The 19,346-nt window shown below is 46.7% G+C and overlaps 1 protein-coding gene across 4 annotated transcripts in view; it reads right to left on the reverse strand.

Annotated features, from left to right (window-relative positions):
• SREBF1 (sterol regulatory element binding transcription factor 1) overlaps nt 1–19,346 on the reverse strand; it is a 44,621-nt gene that overhangs the window by 23,791 nt on the left and 1,484 nt on the right. Inside the window, exons 1-5 of one of the 4 annotated variants that reach the window (XM_083474695.1) lie at nt 8,554–8,707; nt 4,276–4,659; nt 2,911–3,077; nt 2,467–2,595; nt 844–1,059 (exon numbers count right to left, since the gene is read on the reverse strand). In XM_083474695.1, coding sequence (XP_083330821.1) covers nt 844–1,059; nt 2,467–2,595; nt 2,911–3,077; nt 4,276–4,659; nt 8,554–8,572 — 915 coding nt within the window. In that variant the 5' untranslated portion in view covers nt 8,573–8,707. Of the gene's footprint in view, nt 1–843; nt 1,060–2,466; nt 2,646–2,876; nt 3,078–4,275; nt 4,660–8,553; nt 8,708–19,346 lie in introns of those variants that run through there. The other 3 variants (XM_083474694.1, XM_083474693.1, XM_083474692.1) reach the window with 3 other exon arrangements.

Here is a 19,346-nt window from a genome sequence, read left to right on the forward strand (position 1 = left end):
ATGACCACCAAATTTTAAAACATACAGAAGGTTAAAACTGCAATAGCATAGAGTACACTAAAACAATTTAGATCTCCTACAAACTTTCTAGACATCTGGGTAGGCTTGTCTAAATAAGAATGTCCTCAACAGGCGACAAAAATAATACTGGGAAGTTGCCTGCCTGATATCAACAGGCAGAGAGTTCCAAAGTGTCGGTGTCGGCACATTAAACGAGTAAGTTCTTACAGGTGCGGTTACAGGTATTATGGGCACTTGTGAAAGTGCCAATGGAAAACCCATAACCAAATTCAGAAAGAGGGGGTTAAGGCAGCTTCACAAAGCCTAAAACTAACCCCCCACTAGCAAAGGTAACGGCTAACAATACTAATATCGATATTTCAAAGAGATTAAAACAAAACCTTTCAAAGATGTTAAAAGCACTTGCTAAAAGCAGGCTTGTTTAACCAAGCTTACCCAGCTAAGAACGATGTTGGCATGTGTTTTAATTTGTCTTTAGCTCACCATCAATTTGTTTTTAATGTTGTAAATAGCCGTTTCTTAACTTCATAACTTTTGCAACCCATTTGGAGATTTATTATTTTTCTTACAGTCAAGTGGTATAGGTTGTGAACCACCTTGTGATCTTTGGATGAAGGGTTGTATACAAATCTAATAATAATAGTAATATATAAATTTTATGAAATAAATAGAAAGCCTGAGAGAATTATTTCTAAGCACATTTGCCCAAACGGTGCCAAACCAAAGCCACAAATATAGGTGCCCGACGGGCTTCTCTAGGAAGAGACCCCCTCTACCAGGGGACAGCTGCGCACCAAAAAAAAAGGTCCCCCGCAGGCGTACCTTGGCTTCCGACCCCACCACCAGGTCCTTGAGCTCGGAGATCTTGTCGTTGATGGAGGAGCGATACCGTTTCTCAATGGCGTTGTGGGCTGTGCGCTTTTCGCCCTTGCCGTGGCTTCCCAGCGGCTTCCCGGCAGTCAGGCGGTTGATGGGCAGCTTGTCTGTATCCATCATCAGAGGAACCGTTGCCAGGATGGTGCCCCCACTCATCAGTGTCTGCAAGGGAGGAGGAGGGAGGAGGAGCAGTTGCAGGGGGGGGGCGTAATTCCTTTCCTTGAATCAGGCAAAGACACTCCCCCAATACATTCTTCTTATTACTGTTTTAATAATAATAATAATAATAATAATTTATTTATACCCTGTCCATCTGGCTGGGTTTCCCCAGCCACTCTGGGCAGCTTCCAGCAAAATATAAAAACACAATAAAACATCAAAAACTTCCCTAAACAAGGCTGGCTTCAGATGTCTTCTAAAAGTCAGGTAGTTGTTTATCTCTTTGACACCTGGTGGGAGGGTGTTCCACAGGGTGGGCGCCACCACCGAGAAGGCCCTCTGACTGGTTCCCTGTAACCTCACTTCTCACAGTGAGGGAACCGCCAGAAGGCCCTCGGAGCTGGACCTCAGTGTCCGGGTAGAATGATGGAGGTGGAGACACTCCTTCAGGTATACTGAGCCGAGGCCGTTTAGGGCTTTCAAGGTCAGCAGCAACACTTTGAATTGTGCTTGGAAACATACTGGGAGCCAATGCAGGTCTTTCAGGACTAGTGTTATGTGGTCTCAGCAGCCACTCCCAGTCACCAGTCTAGCTGCCACAACAGGTTTCAGAAATTTCAAAAAAAACTTTAAAAGTATTTTTTTTAAAAAACCACACAAATAAATTAAATTTCCTTAAAGATACAAAAGGCTCATGGCTTGCAGGAGCAACTGCACTGCAGAACTTGCTGCCTCTTGAGATCAAACAAGCGCCTTCACTGTACACTTTTCAGCACCTGTTAGAAACCGTTCTCATCTTGACAAGCCTGCCCAGATGCTTAAAAAGCTGAGGCAATTTTAATCCATTTCACTATTTTAGTACAGTCGTGCCTTGGATCCTGAATGCCTTGGCTCCTGAACAAATCGGCTCCCGAACAATCGAAACCTGGAAGTGAGTGTTCCGTTTTTGGAACGATTTTTGGAAGCCAAATGTTCAGCAAGGCTTCTGCGGCTTCCGATTGGTTGCAGGAGTTTCCTGCAGCCAATCAGAAGCCGCACTTTGGTTTCCGAACGTTCTGGAAGTCAAACAGACTTCTGGAACGGATTCCGTTCAACTTCCAAGGTACGACTGTACTGTAAATCATAGAATTGTAGAGATGGAAAGGACCATGTGGGGCATTTAAGCCCAGGGTTTCCCAAACTTGGGTCCCCAGCTGCTTTTGGACTACAACTCCCATCACCCCTAGGTAGCAGGACCCATGGTCAGGAATGATGGGAACTGTAGTCCAAAAACAGCTGGACTGCCCAAGTTTGGGCAACCCTCGATTTTATAGTTTTATCTTTTTGTAAAACATGTTGAGGTGGTTGTTGTTGTTTACCATCAAGCGGTGCACACATATTACGAGATGGAAAAATTCATTAACTAATTACCGGCATCTGTAGTGATGTCGACTGGACGGCCGTTGTGGTCCCCAGAGAGGTGATGCCAGAGGTCTGGGCTCCCGAGACGGTTGTCAGAAGCAGAGAGTCAGCCTTGATGAAGTGAGGCTGCAGAAGGACCTGCGGGAGGAGAGGAGGGGTAAGCGCGAAGAAGAAGAAGAAGAGTTTGGCTTTGATATCCCGCTTTTGAGACTCCTGAAGGAGTCTCAAAGCGGCTAACATTCTCCTTTCCCTTCCTCCCCCACAACAAACACTCTGTGAGGTGAGTGAGGCTGAGAGACTTCAGAGAAGTGTAAACTGGCCCAAGGTCACCCAGCAGCTGCAGGTGGAGGAGCGGGGAAGTGAACCCGGTTCACCAGATTACAAGCCCACCGCTCTTAACCGCTACACCACGAGAGGACTAACAGATCCGGGGCCCCCGCTGCCCCTGCTCACCGGCACTTGCTGGATCTGGCGCTGGACGACTTGGGATCCACTGTGGGGAGTCAGAATCTGTTGGGGAGCGATGTTCTGGAGTTGGGTTTGCATTGCCACTGGCTGGTTCTGCTGCGACGTGGCTTGGGTGCTTGGAGGGGGCTGAGAATGCCCTCCTGGCTGGGGAGCTGAGAGAGAAACGTCTTTATTTCTAAAATGCATCCATATTCTATCCACTTCTCCAAGCAGCTCATGGTCCTCCCCTTCATTTAATCCCCACAAGAACCCTGTTGTCGCAAGCAAAGGACTGGCCCCCAACATCACTCCAGGGCCCAGTGGCAATTTGAACCCTGGTCTCCTAGTCCGACGCTCTAACCACCGCACCACAGCAGAGCAGCCCTGCTGAAGCAGAACCAAGGAATATGTAACTTGGCATCCTCTGTTTCTCCCACCAGCCTGTGAAAAGCTTCCAGGAAGACCCCAAGTTCCCTGGCAAGTGGTATTCACAGGTAGACCACCACGGAAAAGGGAGGTTTCATGCAATTATCATGACCAGTGGCCACGAACAGAACGAGACAGAAAGCATTTGCACATTTTAAACCCCCAGTGCTGAACGCCTTCACCCATTTTGGTTCCCAAAGTAGATTCTGATGCCCTCTGAGATCCCTTTCTGTCCTCCAGATCAGGATAATGCTCTGTTTATCATTGGCAACTGCAACAAAATGGTGAAGTCTCGAGTGCTCCTGTTGATGGTTTCAGCCACTCTGCTCCCCACCCAACCACTCACGATTTTCTGTCTGTCCTCCAACAAATGGATCAGTCTCTTTTGTCTGTTTTGCCTCCCCCTCCAAATAATTCTACTTCTGAAATCTTTAGGCCACAGTTTCCTAATCCCTAATTTATATATGGGGCCCGATTACAAGCCCCTGTGCATTTAACAAGTAGGGAGACTGTCATCCGTTGACTTCTAAGGAGCACTGCAGCATCAAATCACCTCTAGGGCTGCCAACTTTTCAACAGGTCCCTGTAGCTGTGCCTTTCACAGCTGCCTGGTGGGTCAATACAAGTAGGGAAAGACAGATATCTCCTTGGTGTGAAAAACGTCGCCTGCTAGTTCCTGAAGACATGGCAGCTGCTAAGGGCACAGGAGCACACCCAGCTGCTGCTTTTTGGTCAGTTGGCAAGCCCAGCCCCCTCTTATTGCATTATTACTATTAACATTTATTTATATAGCGCTATCAATCTGCCTGGCTCTGTGCATAACTAAAATCAAGAAATCCAACCCTCAAAGGACACACACTCCAAAACAACAAATAGAAACAATACCAAAAAAATTTAATAGTTTAATTTTTGAAATCAGTTAAGCCTGCGGCTCGCCCTCCTCACCGGAAACACTGCTCTGATTCAGGAATCCCACCATAGGTTGCGCTGAGAATTGGGTCTGGGGTGCCGGGACAAAACTCTGAGCCGCCATCCTGGTCGGCGGGAGCCGAGATGCAGGCTGGGTGGCCGTCGAAGGGACAGGCTCCTCCTTGATGTCCATCGGAGTGGGCTTCGTGTTCGAGTTTGCTGCCGACACTGGTTGGAAGCTTGGTGGGGGTGGAGCTGGGACCTGGAACAAGCTGGAGGAAGGTGAGTTAGTGGCCTCCAGGTAGCCGCTGAACAAACTGGGCCCATGTGGATTGGGCTCTGGGGTGACAGTTGTGCTGAACGATGCCTCGAACAGACCAGGGAAGTCTCCATCTTCAGTGTTGATCAGCTGAAGCATGTCTGCAAAACATACAGAAGGAAGGTAGCCTTGAGACGGGGTTTTCTTTGTACTTAGGAGCCTGGGGTCTGTGAGAATTTCCTTACAAACTGGGGCGAAATGGGGACACAGGCCAGACCAGGGCTGCAATTGCACCGTACATTTATAGCATAGTGATACCCCTCTTTTTTAAAAATAAAAAATTAAACAATTATTGATACTTTTCCACATACAGTACAATAAAAAACTAATTTAAATAAAGAGGAAATGGAGAAGAAGGAACAAAGAAAACAAATTGAGAAAGAGGAAAGAGAGGGAGGGAAAATCACAAAGAACTCTATCAGAGGTAGGTCTTAGCCCTTGTCTCACACAAAAGGGAGTAGACCCTCCCAGCTCTCACCAGTATGATACCACTTCAAACAGAATCCAGAAAGCTCCTTGGCTATGTGACAGGTACTCTTTATATTCAGACACAAAAGAGAACTTTGCCACCTCTTTGTAGGATGTCTGCCTCCTGGGCTGTTACCCAGTTTCACAACTCCCGTTCAGCAGATCACATGGCAAACAGATGCCCGTCTGGGCTGAAGCTCACTGTGTGAGCCAAGGCTTGGCAGGATCACCCCCAAGACACAGCATTGTGGGTCTCTCAGGAGTGCCTGGATCCGTTCTCTCAACCATCACTGCTATGGAGTTAAGACCTACTGTGGCTAACGACCACCTGTGCCAACCTCCAGCATTGAAACCGCAGCACAATTCTGCCAACCTTTGGCCACATCACCAACTACTCCACATTCAAGATCAGTAAAGGTAAAGGGACCCCTGACCGTTAGGTCCAGTCGCGGACGACTCTGGGGTTGCGGCGCTCATCCCTTGCCGAGGGAGCCGGGGTACAGCTTCTGGGTCATGTGGCCAGCATGACTGAGCCGCTTCTGGCAAACCAGAGCAGCACACGGAAACGCCGTTTACCTTCCCACTGGAGCGGTACCTATTTATCTACTTGCACTTTGACGTGTTTTCGAACTGCTAGGTGGGCAGGAGCAGGGACCGAGCAACGGGCGCTCACGCTGTTGCAGGGATTCGAACTGCCGACCTTCTGATTGGCAAGTCCTAGGCTCTGTGGTTTAACCCACAGCACCACCCGTGTCCTTCAAGATCAGTATCCTGCACCAATAGCTTTTGCATCTCACATGCCCATAGGGGCTGAAAGTTTGTGATAAGGCAGCCCTGTTTAAGCCAGGTCTGGGTCAAGCCAGAACGGGATTGCAGACTACGTGAAAAGGACTATACAGTGGTACCTCGGGTTAAAAACTTAATTCATTCTGGAGGTCCGTTCTTAACCTGAAACTGTTCTTAACCTGAAGCACCACTTTAGCTAATGGGGCCTCCAGCTGCTGCTGCGCTGCTGGAGCACAATTTCTGTTCTCATCCTGAAGCAAAGTTCTTAACCCGAGGTACTATTTCTGGGTTAGCGGAGTCTGTAACCTGAAGCGCATGTAACCCGAGGTACCACTGTATTTGGAATGTCAGGTAGGGATGGGGGAGCCCTTTGGCATTGCAGTAAAGTACCCATTGGGGCAGAACAGAACAGGTGGCTACTGGATCAGGCCGATGGTCCAACTAGTTCCAGCGTCCTGACCTCACTGTGGCCGACTACATGCCCCCATGGGAAACCTGCATGCAGGATTCAGCCAGAAGAGCCCCCCCCCCCGAGGTTTCCAGCAACTGGCCTTCAGAAGCATTGTTGCAGAGCATAACCAATATGGCTAGTAGCCATCAAAAGCCTTATTCTCCCCCATGAATTTTGTCTAATCCTCTTTGCAAGCCATCCAAGCTATGTGGCCTCTACTGCCTCCTGTGGCAAGCAGTTCCACAGGTTAACTATGCACTGTGTGGAAAGAAAAAAAACCTTATGCCATGCATAATTTCACAAACTATCACATTACTTCTTAGGCATCTTTTATCTAAACTAATAAGCTCCAAATGCTGCACTTTTTTCTTCATAGCAGAGTTGTTCCACTCCCTTGAACATCTTGCTTGCGCTTCTCTGAACCTTTTCCAGCTCCACAATATCCCATTTGAGGTGAGGCAATCAGAACTGCACACAATATTCCAAATGCTGTCACGTTATAGATTTGCACAATATTGGTGGTTTTGTTTTAAGCTCCTTTCCTAATGATCCCTAGCATGGAATTTGCCTTTTTTTCACAGCTGCTGCTGCACACTGGGTCGACATCTTTATTGACCAACCCATCAGAGTTGACAAATAGCCTGGCTTGGTATAATGCGGCTTTTTATGCCACACACAACACCTTGACGAAAGTAACTCACAACACAAGACAGCCCTCAGGAAACTGTGCTGGTGTCAATCTGTCTTCAATGCACTGCTCTGGAAATTTTATTTCAGGAACTTCAGCAAACCTCAACCTGCAATTTCCAGCAGAACCACCCCAAAGGGCTCATCCATACTTTTTTGATTGACCGATATGTTGAATGCATTGCGTATCGAGTAATTCCCTTTGGACCAGGAGCTTTTCTCATTGCTCAGCGGCTATGCTTTGCAAAAAAAAAACCTGATCTTACCTTGCTAAATCGGAAAATCCACAGCGAGGCGTTGCTTAACGAAGCTTCAATTAAGCAGGTAAAATTGGGTTTAGGCAAGGAAAAGCCGCAGAACAACAAGGAAAGCTCTCAGACCCAGGAAAATTGACTGGTACACGATTGAAACACGGGTCAAGCGAAAGTGTGGATGGATCCAAAGTCAGCTCAGTGCTGCTCCAAAATAAAAATCTAGGAAGGTTCTGCAAAGATGCAGGATGGGAATTAAGCATTCTGCAGATCCAGGCATCCATCCTAGGGCTGAAGAATTATGTGCAACAGACTAGTCCATTTTGCAAGGCTCGGTTATCCAAATCTACCTAGCGCTAAACTAAGGCACATGCTCCACAAAGCCCTATGTAAATTAAACGCCTTCAGGCAAACTTCTGATACTTATCGGAATGCCAGCCCACATGGGTGCTATCAGAGTGACAGCACTCAGGGCCCCATCCCATCTTCAGAATAGAGGGTTGGTACCGCTCTCCACCCTTCTGAAAAGCAGAAGCAAATTTTATTTCTTATTTATTTCATAAAATCGATGCACTGCTGAAAAACCTGAAAGCAGTTTACAAAATGATAGAAACAAGAAAAACAAGGGGAAACACAACTTTAAAACATATGAAAAGTTAAAACACTAAAGCAGATTCAAATTTAGCAAAAAGCCTGCAGTTTTTTTGTTTGTTTTTTTAAAAAAATATTATAGCCCAGCCTGCAAACAATTGCAGGAAATTGCATGGAAACAATTGTTTCATAAAAACTTTTTTAAAAAAATGTGTTTTCATTCATTTTCAGGGGTTAAACAGGAAGGTAAGTTTCCAAAAACCATGACAACTTTGAAGAGAGAAAAGGAAACGCCTTCGCCTCCATTGGCATCTGTACCCTCAGTGTGCATGCACACAAAAGCTCATACCAATAACAAACTTAGTTGATCTCTAAGGTGCCACTGGAAGGAATTTATTTCTTTTTTGTTTCGACTACAGCAGACCAACCTGTAACCAAATCTGGAAAGTTCCTAATTCAGATGAAACTCCCTCGCCTGCCCTTGCTATACCACCCACCCACCCTGCCCCCTCCCATAGCTGTCAACTTTCCCCTTTATTTAAGGGAAATTCCCTTATTCCCAATAGGATTCCTCGCAAGAAAAGGGAAAAGTTGACAGCTGTGCCCCCTCTGCCTGAAATCCAGAGTTGTTCTCTAGGGCGGAGGGAGAGTGGAAAGGATCCTAGCGTCTCTTCCACGGGCATCCTTCTTCCGCACACCACCTGGGCAGAAGAGGAGGTGAAGCGGGCAGCAGAAGCTACACCTGGAAAGGAAAGCCGTACCTTCTAAAGTGCAATCCATCCTTCCTGGCTGGTCCAAAGGCAGCCCTCCCCTGACCCTTCTTCCACACCTTGGGGGGGGGGGACGGGGACGTGCAGACAGTGCCCTGGTCTGGCAGCCTCGCTGTGCAAAAAGTACAACTCTGGGAACTGCTAGCTCTTTCTCTTTTTTTTTAAACCCATCTCTCTCTCTCTTCCCTCCTCCCTCCTCTTTTCTGGCCAGCCTCTTCCCCCGCCCCTCCTCCTCCTCCTCCTCTTCCCTCCTCCCCCCCCCTCCCTGGCTGGAATGAGAGGGTGGAATTGTGAATCACGGATTTAGCATGAGGTGATCCTGCTTGGCCAATCAGGGCCGGCCCGGCTGCCAACCACCCTGGCGCTGGGTCTTTCAGCCTTGCTGCAGACTCCAAGGTGAATGGCACCCGGGGTTACTGCCGGGCATGGCAGATTAACGCTTTCCCTGCCGGCCGAGGGGGGGGGTTACTATAGGTCAGCTGCACAGGCTTAACCCGTCTGGAGCCGGACCCTTTTCAAGAGGAATCGTAAGAGTTGGAAGGGACACCCCCCACCCCAGGGTCATCTACCATAGTCCAACCCCCTGCAATGCAGGAATCTTTTTCCCAACGTGGAACTCGAACCCTGGACCCTGAGATTAAAAAGTCTCACGCTCAACCGACTGAGCTATGCGCGCAGACACACGCTCAGGCCACATCCACGTCATATATTTCAAGCATTGTCATAGCACTTTGAACAGTCCTGACTTCCCCCAGAGGATCCTGGGAGCTGTAGTTTGTTAAGGGTGCTGAGCATTGTTAAAGGTAAAGGGACTCCTGACCGTTAGGTCCAGTCACAGACGACTCTGGGGTTGTGGCGTTCATCTCGCTTTACTGGCCTAGGGAGCTGGCATACAGCTTCTAGGTCACGTGGCCAGCATGACTAAGCCGCTTCTGGCGAACCAGAGCAGCACACGGAAACGCCGTTTACCTTCCCGCCAGAGCTGTACCTATTTATCTACTTGCATTTTGACGTGCTTTCGAACTGCTAGGTTGGCAGGAGCAGGGACCGAGCAACGGGAGCTCACCCCGTCGCGGGGGATTCGAACTGCCGACCTTCTGATTGGCAAGCCCTGGGCTCTGTGGTTTAGACAACAGCGCCATGCCACCCGTGTCCCGCCAAGCGTTGTTAGGAGGCTCCTATTCCCCTCACAGAGCTACAGCTCCCAGAAGGGACAGCCCACCCATGAGGCAAGGGGAGGCAGCTGGATTCTCAGCGGCAACAGATCCCAATGTAGATCTTTATTCCGCCCCACCTCTCCCTTGTTCCTGATGTAGATCTTAACTCATTCTTTATTTTCTGGCAAAACACCATTTTGGGGTCTGCCTTGGGTGTCAAAATATATTGACCTGACCTTGATTCCATGAGTCATAAAATTATAAAGTTGGAAGGGGCTCCGAGGGTCATTTAGTCCAACCCCGGCAATGCAAGAATCCTGCCCACAGCTCTGCCCCTGGGTGGGCTCGAACCACCAACCTTCTGCTTAACAGCAAGTCACGCTGACCCCATTGTGCTACCTTCAGATGGAACTCTGGGAATTGTAGCTCTGGTAACAACTACTCCCAACAACTCCCAGCTCCTGCCAACCTAGCAAACCAAAAGCACGTCAAAGTGCAATTAGATAAATAGGTACCACTCCGGCGGGAAGGTAAACGGCGTTTCCGTGCGCTGCTTTGGTTCGCCAGAAGCAGCTTAGTCATGCTGGCCACATGACCTGGAAGCTGTACGCCGGCTCCCTCGGCCAGTAAAGAGAGATGAGCGCCACAACCCCAGAGTCGGCCACGACTGGACCTAACGGTCAGGGGTCCCTTTACCTTTAACAACGCCCAGCATCTTTAACGAACTACATTTCCCATGATTCTTTGGGGGACTGTTTAAAGCGGCATAACAGCACTTCAAATGTCTGGTGCGGAAGGGGCCTTTAATCCAATTCCTGCCTTGCTCTTGTGCTTTTAACAGCTCGGTGTACAACAACAAAACTTTGTACAAAGCCCTTCCATCTGCCTTGCATAAGGTTGTGAAACGGCCACAAAGACACCCACTCTGGCTTATTTCTGTGTCCACAGTGTCTTACGAAGAAAACCAGTGGAAGAAGCTTTCCTTCTCCCACGACTTTGAGCCAGCCTCTGCAGATTAAGCTGCACAGGAGCTGGGGTGGTTAAAAAAAGCTGGCAATCCCAGCAAACCTCAAGCCACTTGAGCCATCGCTCCGTCATCAACCCGTATTTTAAACTGGTTTTTCCCGCCCTCCCCTATTATGTTTTTATTGTGATTTTACTGGTGTTAGCTGCCCTGAGCCCGGCTATTGCCGGAGAGGGCAGGGTATAAATAAAAATTTATTATTATAATCCGTGGAATATAATTCCACCTTTTCAAGGATGTTGCAAACATTGATCAATCCCACTAGCACCAGCTCGTCATCTCTCTGCTCACCCGCCCCAAAGGATTAGCTTATCCAACACAAGCCGATTAGATCATTTCAATCTCCTAAAAGAGCCAATAAATGTCTCTTCTGTCTTTGGCGTTGCAGCGTCTGTACTTTGGAACTCCCTGCCAATTGACACCAGGCAGATGCCATCACTGTATTCTTTCTTTGCCTATATAGACACAAGGTTGGTTGTTGTTGTTTATTAAATTTGTATATCTGAAGATCTTGGGGCAGTCCACAGCATAAAAATACAAAATAAAAACAAAAAATACATTAAAAAGCACATTGAATGTTAATCAGCCCAAGGCCTGGTTGAAGAGGAATGTTTTCGCCTGGTGTCTAAAGATGTATAATGAAGGCATCAAGTGAGTCTCCCTGGCTAGAGCATTCCACAGGTGGGGAGCCATAGCAGAAAAGGCCCTGTTCTCAAGTTGCCCCCTGGGTGGGGTGGGGGAAGGCATACAAAGAAGGGCCTCAGAGGATGATCACAGGGTCCAGGGCACTTCAAATGGGGAGAGGCAGTCCTTGAGGTTACACGGTTTATTGTTTTTCCTTGTTTTCATATGTTTTTAACCGCTTGAAAATATTTTGTTTTTAACTGTATTTTTTATTACAGATGTGTTTGCCACCCTGGGATCCTTTGGGAGGAAAGACGGAAGATCAACATTTTCATAGAATCATAGAATCATAGAGTTGGAAGAGACCACAAGGGCCATCGAGTCCAACCCCCTGCCAAGCAGGAAACACCATCAGAGCACTCCTGACATATGGTTGTCAAGCCTCTGCTTAAAGACCTCCAAAGGAGGAGACTCCACCACACTCCTTGGCAGCAAATTCCACTGTCGAACAGCTCTTACTGTCAGGAAGTTCTTCCTAATGTTTAGGTGGAATCTTCTTTCTTGTAGTTTGGATCCATTGCTCCGTGTCCGCTTCTCTGGAGCAGCAGAAAACAACCTTTCTCCCTCCTCTATGTGACATCCTTTTATATATTTGAGCATGGCTATCATATCACCCCTTAACCTCCTCTTCTCCAGGCTAAACATGCCCAGCTCCCTTAGCCGTTCCTCATAAGGCATCGTTTCCAGGCCTTTCATTATAGGGAGAGCACTGCCAGAATCAAAGAGCTGGAATAGTCCTCCAAAATCATCTCGGCCAACTCTCTCTGCTGCTACAGGAAATTTAGGGAGAAGGTTCATTCATAGACGAGTTAAAACTGACCAAAGAAAACTGAGGAAAGCAAGGTCCAGAGACAGAAGGACCTGTATTTTACTAACGCGTGGGAAGAAGAGAGTTTGAACAGACTGAAAGGCTGGGAATCCACAATTTATTTATTGCAATGGACCTTTTGTGTTGTTTAGGGTGGGCAAAGGAGATGCATAAAAGAAGTTAAACTGGGGTGTGTGTGGAAAGGAACGAGAGGAATTATCTGTCTAAAGGGGATGGGGAAAATAAGAACGCAAACATGAACTTAGGCACAGGCAGCAGCAGCAGCAGCACCCAAACACACCGTCCTGCCAGAGGCAGCCTCCCCAGACACACTCTGCCCTACTTCCAAAAATGGGACCTGCCCTTTGTCCCGTGTCACAGTCCGCCCCCAGAAAAGCGATGGCTCCAGGTAACCTCCTGAGAACACAAAGGTGTGTTTGGCTTTTCCCAACAGCTGATAGGCAATACAAACCTGCCAAAAGGGACAACCTCCTCTGCTGTCAGGGATTGATACCCGATGCATGTTTGACTACAACTCCCATAATTCCTGAGTATTGGCCAAGATTTTTTTTTTAATAAATATTTATTAAGAATTTTCCATTTTAAAAAACCAAAAATAAAAAAATAAAAACATATACAGTTTACAATCCTTATTTTCTATAACATATTTCCCTGACTTCCCCGCACCTCCCCTTCTTATATTCCAATTCAAATTGTAAATTCAACAAGTTCTTATCCCCAATTTTTAACCTTTTTATACTTAATTCATTTTAAAAAACCAATTTTACCTTATAAACCTCAAAATTTATACCTCAGTACTCATTCTTAAATCCTTTTTTCTAAAGTCGACCCAAATTCCCTTCCACGAATTCCCCACTTTTCATACTGATAACAAAACAGAATAAATTGGCCAAGATAGCCTGGGGTTGATGGCAGCTGGAGCCCAATGACATATCACTACTCTTGCCGGGAGGTTGGACTCTGGACAGATGAACAGTTCAACTTCAGATTGCAGGTGGACGGATTCCTTTTTAAATGTTCCCTCTCACTAAAATAATAATAATAATTGAAAAACCTCCCTGTGTGTAGTAAGCTAGTACAGCAACAAGGCTGAGCTGCATCCCTGATTTTCTACCTGCAGTTAAGATATATTTAACAATTTTAAAAATTTCATTTAATAAAATGTATATACTGCAAGGAAAAACCCCTCTAAGCTGTTCTGAGCAATATTCAGTCGTTGAAATCATCTGTTAAGAAACAGTTAACAACAGGTATTAAAGTATTTAAAAGATTAAAATCAGCACTAGCTAGAAGGCAAGAGAACACACGCAACTTCTATAGGTCTGAAAAGGATTGCCTAAGCAAAACCATTTGAAATGGGAGCTAAAAGGAGTTCAGCGATGGTGCCTGCCTGCTGTCAATAGGCAGGGAGTTCCAAAGTATAGCCATTAAACATGAGAAGGTTGATTTATTACAATTGTGGAATATTATGGGGCACCCATAACAAGCTGTGCTTGTTCTGTCAGTGTGTATATTTAGGATATTGTTCTAAAATGGAGTCTAAAGTACAACAGGTCTACTTTGTCAGGACTGAAACCACAACTCTACCAACCAAGCAACAAGCCTATTTGATTAGCACCAAATCCATCCAACACACACACGACTGCATCAAATTGGACACTCCCTCTCAGGCGCCTAATTCCAACTGCGTCCTGTAACACCCAATGTTGCTCTTAGGTGCAGGTTGCAAAAGAGCCCTGCCAAATTACTGAGGGAGCATTAAAGACAGATTTATTATATTTCACAAGGGCAGGCAGATGAACCACTCTGGGAATTGTAGTTCTGTGATGCGAAACAGTCAAGCCCTCTTCCCAAAGAACTCGGTGAATTGTAGCTCTGTGGGAGGAATTGGGGTCTCCTATCAACTTTCAGCAGCCTTAGCAAACTACAGCTCCCAGGATCCTTTGGGGGAAGTCATGGCAGCTTATAGTGCTTTGATACTGCTTTAAATTTATGTATAGATGGGGCTAAGGATAGAAGAGCAGGCTGAGGTTCCCAGTATTTTCCCCAGATGTGGCCAATCTATAGGGATTTTACTGCCCACCAGTCAGAGTGGTTGGTGCGACACTGCCTGGCTGCACAGTCTCCAAACATCTTTATTTTGCTTTGAGGAAAGACGCTGAATTGGGGTGGGGTTATTTTGACTCTTGAACAAATCTGCGTGTATTTTTATTTATGTGTTACACTTTTACTCAGCTCTTCCTCCAAGCAGCTTGAGGTGGCATGCATGCCTCTCCTCCCCTTTAATCTTCAAATAACCCTGGGAGGTAGGGCAGACCAAGGCACAAATTCATGGTTGAATTTGAACCTGGGTCTCCCTGGTCCTAGCCTGACACTCTAACCATATAACCATTATCAACCCCCTGTACCCGCTATCATTTCCCAAATCAGGGAAAGGCGGGGGACATTTGGCCCTCCAGATGTTGCTGGACTACAACTCCCATCATCCCTGGCCATGTCACCAGGGATGATGGGAGTTGTAGTCCAACGCCCCACGGGTTCTCCACCCCTGCATTATAGCCATGTTCTCATGTGGATGCAGATCCACAGACCCAGTGTCTCTCTGGTATCCTAACCTACTCAGTAACCATTTATTCAGGCAGCGAATGTTTATTTCCTTACTTATGGCATTTATATCCCACCTTTTCCTCCAAGGACCTCAAGGGGACGTACAAAGTTCTCCCCCTCTCCATTCTGTCTCCACAACAACCCTGTGAAGTAGGCTAAGGCGAGAGGCAGTGACTTTCCCAAGGTCACCCAAGTGAGTTTGATGGCTGAGTGTGGGATTTGAACCTTCGTCTTCCAAGTCTTAGCCTGACATACTCTAACCAGAGCACCACCTTGCAAGAACCCCTCAAGTGCCTCAGTTTTAAAACAAGTGCGATCAGATCTACGGTGACTAGAGATATCCTCTTCCAGCATTCTGACATTTTTAAAAGAAAGGGAACTGGTATAAGCAGTGTGGCATAAGGACTGAGCAAGGGTTTGAATCCAGATCTACCTAGTGAAAGTTGAATGCCAGTACAGCGCACTGATTTCCAAAATGAAATATATCTGCATTCGTCAGGAATTTACCTGTATGGCAAGTGTGAATTTTCTGTCGTGGAACCATCTCTTCTTTTGATTAATATGGGGGTGCGTAGATGTATTTTTGGTCAGAATTGTTTTATTTTCCTTGGAATATTTTCTCTCGCTTTACTCTTTACTCTCACTTGTTGTGTATTTTGTGTTTTTATTTTGTATTTTTATGCCCTGAGATCTTTGGATGAAGGGCAGTATAATAATAATAATAATAATAATAATAATAATAATAATAATAATAATAATAGCAGCAGCATAAGGGCAACAGTGAAGGACCACCAGGAATGCCTAAGGGCTGAGAGTGACCCTCTGCTGTATCAAGGGTTTGATGAGGCCCTAAGCTACTGAAGGTAATGGGGCCCTTTCTATGTCCAGCTGTCCTTTGTCAACAACAAATTGTCACTGTTTTTTTGTGTTGAATATATGCTATATGGTAATTTATGGGCCTAATAGGTATCTAAAGCCATTTGCCCATGTTGCCCTGCAACCAGTCCATGCAGAATGTAGGCATCCTATATAAAGAAATGAGCAAACCAGTGATATTTTAAGGAGCAGGCGAGCAGGCGGGGCCCATGACTTACATCATAGGAGCCTACACAACACAAAACACTGTTGCTGTATGTATGTTTTATTTTATTTGTTTTTTATCTTATATTTTGGAAATGTACATCCAGGTTTTTTTCCTTTAATTTTTTTTTGCAGGGGCCCCAAGAGAGTGGGGCCCTAAGCTATAACTTGTTTAGCTTATACCGTATTAAAAATATTCTCAATCTCGGAAGCCAGAACAGCAAGAGGGATCACTGCGCAGTGAAAGCAGCGATGCCTCTTGCTGTTCTGGCTTCTGGGATAGCTGCACAGCCTGCATTCGCTCCATAAGACGCACACACATTTCCCTTTACTTTTTAGTAGGGGAAAAGTGAGTCTTATAGAGCAAAATATACGGTACGTAAATCCAGCACCGATCAATAGGGGCATTATATTATTCTACTCTTGTTCTCACCTGGGAAGTTCTGGAAGCAGGATGTCCACTAGACATCACCCCCCCCCCCAAAAAAAAAAGATGGCAAAAAGACAAGAGGAAGTGGCATAAAATTTGCACGTGGTAATTTATGAGCATAGATCATGGAATCATAGAACTGTAAAGTTGGAAGGAAACCTGAGGATCATCGAGTCAATCAATCTTCAATGCAGGAATATGCAGCTGCCCCACATGGGGATCAAACCTGTGACCTTGGTACAATCAACACCATGCTCTAAGCAACTGAGCTATCCATTTAGATGTCCCTTTAGAAATAGTTGCACCTCACCATAGTGGGCAAGCCCAGCATCTGCTGAGTCTGTTATCCAGGAGCTTTCTGTGGGAGCAGCGGAATCTATTTATTTGTTGCCATTCCTGTTTCTTTGCAAAATATTTGCACAAGCTGCCCAGAGATTCTGGGACAGGCCAGTCTCAGAGCACTACAACTCCCATTGTCCTCAGCCACTGGCTACGCTGGCAGAGGCTGATAGGAGTTCAGCAACAGCTGGGGGGCACAGCATCTGCATCCCCCCCCACGCATGGGAACAGCTGGTCTGTCATACCTTCCCATAGGACAGTGTTTCCCAAACTTGGGTCTGTTTTCGGACTACAACTCCCATCATCCCTGGCTAGCAAGACTAGTGTCAGAGGTGATGCAAACTGCAGTCAGAAAACAGCTGGGGACCCAAGTTTGGGAAACACTGGACTACAACTTCCATCATCCATCACCACTGGTCCTGCGAGGTAGGGATGATGGGAGTTATAGTCCAACAGTGGCTGGAGGACCCAAGTTGGAGAAACACTCTCATGGGACCTGTGGTGGTGTGGCCTGTGGATCAGGTGGGCTGGGAGACTCCCAACAGCCAGTTAGAGGCCTGAAGGGCCCCATTTGGCCCCTGGACCTGAGATTCCACATCCCTGTTACAGAGGCACAGCTTTTCATGCATTAGAACAGGGGTCAGCAACCTTTTTCAGCCATGGGCCAGTCCACTGTTCTTCAGACCATGTGGTAGGCTGGACTATTGGGGGGGGGGGATGAACGAATTCCTGTGCCCCACAAATAACCCAGAGATGCATTTTAAATAAAAGGACACATTCTACTCATGTGAAAACACGCTGGTTCCCGGACCGTCCGTGGGCCGGATTGAGAAGGAGATTGGGCAGCACCCGGCCCCCGGGCCTTAGGTTGCCTACCCCTGCATTAGGAAACGGCAAGCATGTCTTTTTCCAAGGCAGTAATATCAGAGCTGGCCCACCCATGAGGCAGGTTGAAGCACCGGCCTCAGGCGGCAGATGTGCAAGACTGCTTCTGGCATGCGGCACTGCCACCCAAATTGTGGAACACCCTGGCTCTTGCTGAGTTCTGCAAGAGGGGAGGGGGCATTCTGGCAGCCCCAGAAGTGGTGGTGGGGCAGCAGTAGGGGGGCAACGGGGGGGGGGCACTTCCATGTTTCGCCTCACTCCAATATCCTAACTCCAAAGCAAGAACTAATGTGCCCCTTAAGCTCTCAGAGCACTGGAGCAGTCTTGCCTCTTATGCAATGAGTCACAGCCTTGGGTATTGTTCCCTGATCCTTAGGAACTATTACAACAACCATGCACAGTAGACCAGTGTTGCTACTTCCACAGTATATTTTGTTTCATGTATTTAGGTGATATTTTTTTTAACCGCCCTTTGCACAAGTTACAAGGCAGATTGCAACCAGGTCCAATAAGATTTTAAAAAATGGATCCGTAAGATTACGCAGCCCTTAAGGCACAGGAACTCGTTAGTAATCATTTATCTTATCAGGTCTCTCCACCTCCAAAACCCTGCCCCCAAAAGGTGCGTCTTAAGCAGGTACCTAAAACCACGAAGAGATGGTGCTAGGTGTACCTGAGGAGGGAGCTCCACATGTGAGGAGCCAACACTGAAAAGGCCCCAATACCATGTACTTCATTCTCAATTGGTTCAACAGTCAATCCCTCTTCACAGGGACCTCTGGGAATCGTAGTTCTGCGAGAGGGAAACAGGCCTCTTAACAGCCTGCAGCACCCTTCAATAAGCTACAGCTCCCAGAATTCTTTGGGAAGCCATGACTGTTTAAAGTGGTGTCGGGGTGCTTTAGATGTACTCCATGTTAACGGTGTTAAGTTAATGTGCTTAATTAATGAAAAATCATTATTGACATTTATTATGGATTATAAACTTCTTATGGACTTTTCTGCTTGAAAGAGAAAATGTAATATCTGGATCTGAAGATTGAAAAATTATTGGCTTATATAAAATATAATAGTTGGAGGTCAATGAGTGAATACTATCTTTAGCTGACGGACAGAGAATCAGAAGCCTTTTTCTTTTCCCATCGTCTTTTCTTACTCCTTTTCTCTCTTTGCTTCTGTTCTCTTTAAGATTAGATTTCGAAAGTATTCTTTTTACTCAGGTGTAGTATGAAAAGATGCTTTGTATTGGGTAGGAACTTTTCTCTCTCTTTTGGTAAGTTATCAATGAAACTGGACCTAAACCAAAAAACTGTATATGCCTCCAGGTCGGGACCTGCCCTCTTTGCACTTTGCAACGCGACATTAAAAGCACCATAGCATTACTAAGAGATGCTTATACAGCTGCACACACAAGAGGTGTGCTTTGCACGAAAACCCAGCAACGCTGGCCCGGGACGGTTTTTCAAAGGCGCAGTCGAGGCAGAGAAGGGGTGGGCGGGCAAGACGGTGGAGTGCAATCATAGGAGAAGACAACCAGGGCTAAAGTCCCTTCGGCCCCCCAATAAAATATTTGAGGGGACCGGGGAACACCCCCCCCCAAGTTGATGTACATTGCCTTTGTGCGCATCGCGTCTTGTGATCCATTCTGGGGAGCGAGGCATACCTGGGCCTCCCCAATATTTTATTCAAGTTGGCACCCTTGGGTGCAAGCCAAGCCTAGTTGCACAACCCAAACCTTGCACATCAAGG

The sequence above is a fragment of the Podarcis liolepis genome, assembly GCF_965112155.1.
Source record: "Podarcis liolepis genome assembly, chromosome: 14".
NCBI lineage: Eukaryota > Metazoa > Chordata > Lepidosauria > Squamata > Lacertidae > Podarcis > Podarcis liolepis.